The 9,817-nt window shown below is 33.6% G+C and overlaps 1 protein-coding gene across 1 annotated transcript in view; it reads right to left on the bottom strand.

Annotated features, from left to right (window-relative positions):
* Positions 1 to 2,668: 2,668 nt before the first annotated feature.
* Positions 2,669 to 9,817, bottom strand: part of LOC106476418 (alpha-aminoadipic semialdehyde synthase, mitochondrial-like) — a gene marked incomplete at both ends in the record, with an annotated part of 13,318 nt that continues 6,169 nt past the window's right edge. The window contains 4 exons of the mRNA XM_013937080.1: positions 2,669 to 2,732; positions 2,928 to 3,039; positions 4,260 to 4,534; positions 8,014 to 8,141. Of these exons, the coding sequence (XP_013792534.1) occupies positions 2,669 to 2,732; positions 2,928 to 3,039; positions 4,260 to 4,534; positions 8,014 to 8,141 (579 nt within the window). The remainder of the gene's footprint in view (positions 2,733 to 2,927; positions 3,040 to 4,259; positions 4,535 to 8,013; positions 8,142 to 9,817) is intronic.

Here is a 9,817-nt window from a genome sequence, read left to right as displayed (position 1 = left end):
GGCCAATTAATCAGACATCATTAATAGTGGTTGCAAGGTGTCAATAGACTGGGTAGTTACACTGGACATCAGGCCAATTAATCAGACATCATTAATAGTGGTTGCAAGGTGTCATTAGACTGGGTAGTTACACTGGACATCAGGCCAATTAATAACACATCATTAATAGTGGCTGCAAGGTGTCAATAGACTGGGTAGCTACACTGGACATCAGGCCAATTAATCACACATCATTAATAGTGGTTGCAAGGTGTCAGTAGACTGGATAGAGGTTTTTAAGAAAACAAAGAAAGCCTTTTTTGTATCACCAGAATCGTGTCACTTATATATATATATATATACTCAGAAAAAATAATTTAGTTGTTACTTTCACTTTCAACTTTCATGGTCCTTATAGTAACTTTCATGGCATTGTTGTAACTTTCATGGCACTTGTAATAACTTTCATGGCACTTGTAGTAACTTTCATAATACTTATAGTAACTTTCAATTAGAGTATTTGGAATATAATCAGAAACTTAAGTGCACTACAAAGCCCTTATAACTAGAACATGTCATAATGCTTAAGTTACCTCTCTAAACATCACTGCAACTTGCCATATAAACTGTTTATTTGTTAGGGTATCACGGAAAACAAAATAATTTTATCTCTTCATTTTGCCAACAAAGTTAATCATACATATGCATTTACAAAGTCAGTTTTTAAATAATTATTAAAATCACAAAACATTTAAACTACAGATTCTTAACCCTATAAATCCTGGACTTTAACCCTATAAATCATATTTTTATAAATTATTTATCCACCAAACTGTTTATTAAACAGTTATTAAACAGATTTGTTGGTTACAGGATGCCTAAAAACATACAAGTTACAAAAAATTTAAACAAGACTTCATCAGTATTGCATTTTAGCCAATGCTAGGGGTGTCCTATATATTGTTGCGTCAGCGAAGTCACATGACTAGTGTCACGCCACGTTTCTAGAACTATCCTGTACCTTGGCGAATGCTCTAGCATTTACTAGATATAGGGTAGTCTGGTATATAAAAGAGGGTGACAACGTGACGGGACAATAATGTGTGTGTGTAGACAGTGAGTAATTGATCTGCAGTCAGAGAAGTATTGTTGACGTTCGTTGATACAGCGTTTGTTTTAGCGCGATTGTTGAAAATAAGTGTATCGTAAAGTTGTATTCGGAAAGAATAAACCAGTTTTATTAAGTAAGGACTTGTGTCGCTAAAGTTTCGTCGGAACGAAGTTACGGAAAATCAATTAACAAACGGAGACGTAACAATATTTTACCTAGGAGATGAGTGACTTTAACTAACTGTTTAGGACAGTACTTTCCTCTCGGTGTTAAAACAGACAAAAACATAGGATTACTAAATATGATGTAATGTGTATTCACCATCTCTAGTAAGCTACTCTTTTATCAACAAATAGTGTAACTGACCATCACATTACAACACTCCCACAGTTTAAAGTGTAAGCATGCTTTCTGACAGGGATTTGAATCTGCAGATTGCAAGTTGAACATCTTAACCACCAGGCCATGCCAGACCTATCCATTATTCAATAGTAAGCCAGGCCTGTCCATTATTTATTAGTATGCCAGGCCTGTCCATTATTTAATAGTATGCCAGACCTGTCCATTATTTAATACTATGCCAGGCCTGTCCATTATTTAATAGTATGCCAGGCCTGTCCATTATTTAATAGTATGCCAGGCCTGTCCATTATTTAATATATGCCAGACCTGTCCATTATTTAATACTATGCCAGACCTGTCCATTATTTAATACTATGCCAGACCTGTTCATTATTTAATACTATGCCAGGCCTGTCCATTATTTAATACTATGCCAGGCCTGTCCATTATTTAATAGTATGCCAGGCCTGTCCATTATTTAATACTATGCCAGGCCTGTCCATTATTTAATACTATGCCAGACCTGTTCATTATTCAGTAGTATGCTAGGCCTGTCGGTTATTTAATACTATAAACACAATGGCAGCAAAGGACTAAAGCCAGAATTCAGAGTTAGAAACTTTGGCTCCAACAGAACTGCAATTAAAGAACACAAATGTTTTATTGTTGAAACTGAACAGGTAAGCCTACCTTAATGTTACATGCAACCTTTTAATGAATTGAATTATTGAAAATAACATTGGTTAACTAAAATCTATACTAACAAAACTCACAATGGAAAGGTTGTCACACAAAGATAGGTTAAGATCTCTGAACTTGTTTTCTCTTGGAAAAAAAAAAAGAGATAGAGGAGATCTGGTTGAGGTGTTTAACGGAACTGATAGTTTTGGTGCATCATCTTTTTTCAAATTTAATAGTAAGACTAGGGAACACAAGTATCAATTTTTGCAGGGTAGGAGTCATCTTCAGCTAAGACAGCTTTATTTTTCTAACAGAGTAGTTTAGAATGGGTAGCCTTAAGATGTTGTAGATGCAGTAAATTTAAGCGAATTTAATAGAATGCTTGATAAGTATTTGAGTGATAAGAGCTGCCTTTGAGGTTGTTTTTTTGTTTTATTATAGGGTTTAGTTTAATTTAGAGGATAGGACAGCCTAGATCAACCTTTAACCTTTACGGTTATGATAAATACAATTAACTTATCATTTCTGAGCATAAAAGATATATAATCAAAATACTTACTCCTTTCACTACAGCCGAGAAATTATGTTCTTCAAGTGGTTTGGTTGCATCAGACTTAAGCTAGTAAGATAAAGGTAAGTATGATCAATAATTCAGTAAATTTGTACCTAAAATGAAATAATTATCTATAATAACAGTTGGAAGCTTGAAATAAACAAGTTAAAACAGAGTATCGACTGTCCAATTTTGAAATATCCTTAGTTTTCAATACATGTAATGGGTTTGGAATGAAACTGTTACAAAGAAACTACCTACTATGTCAAACGTATATGGATAAAGAAGATCACCAAAAAAATCGGTTGCTTCTCTTGGTAACTGGGTCGGCATGTTGTCTATTGAACAAACAAGAACACCTGGACCAGAAAAGCTATGGTGGAAAAATAATATTTTATACTAAATAAGAGAAAGTCATACAATATAAGTAGTTTTATTTAAAAACAGGTAAGTATTAAGACTTAACAGTGAAGAAATGTTTAAGCTGCTTAAAACAATCTTAGGTGTTTATCACTATAATTACATAATCTGAAAGGTTTAACTCTCAAAAATCAAGATGTCGTGCATTCCCAACAAACAGTGCACATAAACTGAGAATTTAACTAATTATAAAGTATGTGAATTTTCACCTCTATGTCAAGTCTTGTGAACATTAAGAAACAACATAGTATTACTTTTATGGAAGCATAATGGAACTTCAGTAACACATACAACACAGTTCAGTTTCACACGTGACACAGTTCAGTTACACACGCGACACAGTTCAGTTACACACGCGACACAGTTCAGTTACATATACAACAGTTCAGTTACACATACGACACAGTTCAGTTACACATACGACACAGTTCAGTTACACATACGACACAGTTCAGTTACACATACGACACAGTTCAGTTACACATACGACACAGTTCAATTACACATACGACACAGTTCAGTAACACATACAACACAGTTCAGTTACACACGTGACACAGTTCAGTTACACACGCGACACAGTTCAGTTACACACGCGACACAGTTCAGTTACACACGCGACACAGTTCAGTTACACACGCGACACAGTTCAGTTACACATACGACACAGTTCAGTTACACATAGGACACAGTTCAGTTACATGTATGACACAGTTCAGTTACACGTATGACACAGTTCAGTTACACATACGACACAGTTCAGTTTGTGTGTGTGCATGGGTAGAATGTTTGGTATTCTTGGTATTTCAGTGCACAATAACATTACACATACAACACAGTTCAGTTACACACGCTACTCAGTTCAGTTACACATACGACACAATTACAGTTACACGTACGACACAGTTCAGTTACACATACGACACAGTTCAGTTATACATACGACACAGTTCAGTTACACATACGACACAGTTCAGTTACACATACGACACAGTTCAGTTACACATACAACACAGTTCAGTTACACATACAGTTCAGTTACATATACGACACAGTTCAGTTACATATACGACACAGTTCATTTACACATACAACACAGTTCATTTACACATACAACACAGTTCAGTTTGTGGGTGCATGGATGCTTCTTACTACAGACATTTCAATAGTTACCTTTCACTATTCTTGTGCTGGTCTGCATCATATAAACAGAATGGAGTGTCAATCGTTGTGCAGTCAGTCATAAATTCGATAGAGCCACCTGGGTCAGCACTAATGTCACAGATGGCCAGAAGGCGGTGTGGAAGAGCAGGGGTACCAACACTCGTGGGTAACCATGGTGTATAACTTGGCTGCAGGAGATGCTTTGCATCGGGGATAGTAAGCAACTTTGGTGAACCAACTCCCCAGTATATGCCATTTATGATTACAGATGCGTAAGGAGCAATCTGAAATGGTTTCAATTAATAAAACAATAAACCACAAAAAAAAATTATTTTTCGTAACTTAGCAAATACTGATATTCATCTCAATAGTGGTAATAGTACCTACAATATTTGTGTTCAGTGTAAGGTTTCGCTCTTTCCCAAGCAACAATGTGTTTCATATAAAGTTATAAGCCATACACACATAATAAACATTAAACATTGTATAGACTATTTCTTCTTCTGGCCCTAACTAGATTATAACACAGTGTGAGTATGCTAGGCCAATGGTTCCCAAAATTCTTAATCTTTAAAAACCGTTTTTCAACCCTTTGTACAGCTCTGCGTACTTCATATCTACAGGTCATATACTATAGTATTAGCCATACAGATTTTTTAAGATGTTTACAAAAAGTTTGCCAGTACTTGGATGAATAGGGTTTGAAAGCACTGGTGCCTTGCTTAATAAATATCTTCTAGAAGTCCTAGCATAGATACCAGAAGACTTTTATAGTACTCTAGTTTTGAAACAGCAGTTTGGTCATTTGACAATACAAGTTACCATGGGTATCTTTATTTTTCTAAAATAAAAGTCTATTCTTATAGTCTACTATCTAACATATTTAGTAAACAACTTTTTGTTAGTATTTATCTTATACCCTTCCATATTTTCTATTGTAATATTCAGCTGTGTGCATAATATACTACCCATTAACTCTCTCTAGCAAGGCTCAGTCAAAATGACCGACCTCGTAACCATTAAAGCACACATACTATAACTTTTAATACAGTAAGTGCATTAACACGAAATTTGGCAAAGATTGAATGCTATAAGTATTAGACTATAACTTAACAATATGTATATGATAAATGTGTAATTTATGTTAAACTCGAGACATCAAAGAGGGGTGATGAAAAATTTAAATTGGTCAAGTCAGAGTTAATAAATGTCACATATTACACATACAAGCAGAAACTGTGCATTTCTTTAAATATTTACTTTGAATTTAAGAAGTTAATATTCATGCAATATTAAAATTTGATTTATTAACTACATTTTGATGTCTTTATTTGTATGCATTTATAAAGTAGTTAAATTAATTTTTGAATATAGCTCTGTAAAATGTTACGATATCAACACTTTTACCTACCCATATCAAGAAACTTAAAATACATAGTCAAATTAAACACAAAGTAATTATCCACATCCACTGTTTCAAATTTCAAACTATGAGCCTAATTAGGCCTTCACCTTTAATGATAAATTAACTTAACCATTCACTCCTGTATCGGTTTTTTAACAACCTCTAATATGGCTGTATCATAAAACTCCTGTATCACCTTCTTAACAACCTCTAGTATGGCCATATCATAAAACTCCTGTATCACCTTGTTAACAACCTCTAATGTAGATGTATCGTAAAACTCCTGTATCACCTTGTTAACAACCTCTAATATAGACATATCATAAAACTTCTGTATCACCTTGTTAACAACCTCTAATATGGCTGTATCATAAAACTTCTGTATCACCTTGTTAACAACCTCTAATATGGCTGTATTTAAAACTCCTGTATCACCTTGTTAACATCCTCTAATATAGACATATCATAAAACTCCTGTATCACCTCGTTAACAACCTCTACTATAGACGCGGGAGTTTTACAATACGTCTATATTAGAGGTTGTTAACGAGGTGATACAGGAGTTTTACAATATGTCTATATTAGAGGTTGTTAGCAAGGTGATACAGGAGTTTTACGATACGTCTATATTAGAGGTTGTTAAGAAGGTGATACAGGAGTTTTACGATACGTCTATATTAGAGGTTGTTAACGAGGTGATACAGGAGTTTTACGATACGTCTATATTAGAGGTTGTTAACAAGGTAATAAAGTTTTATGATACAGCCATATTAGAGGTTGTTAACGAGGTGATACAGGAGTTTTACGATACATCTATATTAGAGGTTGTTAACAAGGTGATACAGGAGTTTTACGATACAGCCATATTAGAGGTTGTTAACAAGGTGATACAGGAGTATTACGATACAACCATATTAGAGGTTGTTAACAAGGTGATACAGGAGTTTTACAATACGTCTATATTAGAGGTTGTTAACGAGGTGATACAGGAGTTTTACGATACTTCAATATTAGAGGTTGTTAACAAGGTAATACAGGAGTTTTACAATATGTCTATATTAGAGGTTGTTAGCAAGGTGATACAGGAGTTTTACGATACGTCTATATTAGAGGTTGTTAACGAGGTGATACATTGTAAAACTCCTGTATCACGTCGTTAATAACCTCTAATATAGACGTATTGTAAAACTCCTGTATCACGTTGTTAACAACCTTTAATATGGCTGTATCATAAAACTGTATTACCTTGTTAACAACCTCTAATATAGATGTATCGTAAAACCCCTGTATCACCTCGTTAACAACCACTAATATAGACGCATCGTAAAACTCCTGTATCACCTTGTTGACAACCTCTAATATAGACATGTCGTAAAACTCCTGTATCACCTCGTTAACAACCTCTAATATAGACATATTGTAAAACTCCTGTATCACCTTGTTACAACCTCTAATATAGACATGTCGTAAAACTCCTGTATCACCTCGTTAACAACCTCTAATATAGATGTATCGTAAAACTCCTGTATCACCTTGTTAACATCCTCTAATATGGCTGTATCATAAAATTGTATTACCTTGTTAACAACCTCTAATATAGATGTATCTTAAAACTCCTGTATCACCTTGTTAACAACCTCTAATATAGACGTATCGTAAAACTCCTGTATCACCTTGATAAAAACCTCTAATATGGCTGTATCATAAAACTCCTGTATCACCTCATTAACAACCTCTAATATGGCTGTATCATAAAATTGTATCACCTTGTTAACAACCTCAAATATAGATGTATCGTAAAATTTCTGTATCAACTTGTTAACAACCTCTAATATGGCTGTATCATAAAACTGTATTACCTTGTTAACAACTTCTAATATAGACGTATCGTAAAACTCCTGTATCACCTCGTTAACAACCTTTAATATGGCTGTATCATAAAACTTTATTACCTTGTTAACAACCTCTAATATGGATGTATCTAAAATTCATGCACTGTTTTTAAAGTAGACAAAAAAAACAAAATTTATAAATACAATGTATGGTGTGTGTTTGTAGTGTTACATAGCATACATGTTATTTCCAACTTCATAAAAGGAAGGAACACATAATTCTAGTGTGAAGGCAAAGATTTAAACACCAATGATGAAAGAACTCTTATTTAAACAGGTTAAATTGACCCAAACTGGGCCATGTTAAAGGTGAATCTCAAACATATACTATTAACGATTTGTTATACACTGTAAATATCACAATAACACATACAATGGTCAGCTATACACCCTGACCTCATTTTTTACAAAAAAAACACTTATAATCAGATGAAGTCCAAGCTTTTTTCTTTATCTTTTACCCTACATTTTTAGCAAAGGTTGAAAAATAACGTTCTGGATGCTGGTCATACTCTTCTGGGTCAAAACCACCACCTTCTTTACGTTCAAAATGGTCATCTCTGCTCACCACTGCTGAATATACCTTGTTCATTGCTACCGATTGAGAAAATGAAATTAATATTATATACAAAAGGATAAAATAAATAGCTAATTACATGTAAAATATAAATAGAAAATCAAGTCAATCAATCCAAAGGTTGAAATTTCATATTTCATTTCTTTCTGTTTTGCTTATCTGAGAAGTCTTTATGGTAGGATGCCAATCTATAGTTTATCTTAAACTTTACTTAGGAAATAAAGACCATTTATTTAACTGAGTATAATACAAACTGGTTACAAAATAATTGTACTCCAAAATAAAATTTGATCATGCACATATAAAAAAAAGCTTTCACTTTGTGATACTTTAATGAAATACTTTTAATATATATAATCGTCAACATAGATATATTATTAGAAGTTACAATATAAACACTGAACAAAGTTGTTCACTTTCAGTGTATGTTAGTTTTAGTGGTAGATAAATAGATCATTAGCTCTCGTTAAACTGGCTTTTGTTCTAAGTTACCGGTAACACTTGTGTGTGTGATGCAGTGCTTGAGTTCAGCTCATCACTAAAGAAGTATAGAATGAAAAATTAAAATACCAATCAAGGATGAATTAATTGTACGTATAATTTTTTTTGACGTCCAACAAATTGTTTGGTTAACCAATACTTTACCGATGAAGGTTGCTACGTGCAGTCCTGCCATAAAGTCATCTTCTCTTTGTCAATTATCAAGAAACAATATCTAGAGAAGCTTAAAATTAATTTCCACAAAATAATACTAAAAACAAAACATATTCATTATAGCTAAACTGTCTATAACTCCATAAACTTAAAACATGCATCAGTGAAAACATACACAAACGAAAGTATGTTTATGTGTTACTTGATGAGTGGTTTCAGTAATCTGTGATATATAAAAAACTTTAAGGTAGTAAAATTTGATTTCGGGTAACTTCCGTTTCCCGTCTTTGGTAAGTAGGAATATGACTATATGTGTTAAGCATCTAGACCTCTGGTTCCTTCTCATGAACAAAAACTCATACAAACAAATACTGAAAAAATGAATCTCCTTCCTAATCTGGTAATTAATAGTCTTCTCTTCATACTTACCACTTATAGTCATGTTCCTATTGCAGACCAAACGTCACGATGGGATGAGGAAGTAGGCTAAGGTTTTTCAACCACTCCTACCACAGGCTGTTGCTGCCCGTAAAGAAACTACCTTCTAGAATGACCTAGATTGTCACTAACTAGATGTTGTGTTGTAGCAATTCTTACATAAGATTGTGTGTGACTCATTTCTAACAAAATGAAACTTATTTTGAATTTAAAGATATAATTATGAAAATAAGCTATTGTTTTAATAATGAACCCAGCTACTGTCTTAATAATAGACCTAGCTACTGTCTTAATAATGGACCCAGCTATATTAATAACAGACCCAGCTACTACCTTAATAATGGACCCAGCTACTATTAATAATGGACCCAGCTACTACCTTAATAATGAACCCAGCTACTATTTTAATAATGAACCCAGCTACTATTTTAATAATGGTCCCAGCTACTATCTTAATAATGGTCCCAGCTACTATTTTAATAATGGTCCCAGCTACTATCTTAATAATGGTCCCAGCTACTATTTTAATAATGGTCCCAGCTACTATCTTAATAATGGTCCTAGTTACTATTTTAATAATGGTCCCAGCTACTATCTTAAT

This window comes from Limulus polyphemus, unplaced genomic scaffold, assembly GCF_000517525.1.
Source record: "Limulus polyphemus unplaced genomic scaffold, Limulus_polyphemus-2.1.2 Scaffold10517, whole genome shotgun sequence".
Taxonomy (NCBI): Eukaryota; Metazoa; Arthropoda; class Merostomata; order Xiphosura; family Limulidae; genus Limulus; species Limulus polyphemus.
This window is presented reverse-complemented; position numbering and strand designations above follow the sequence as displayed.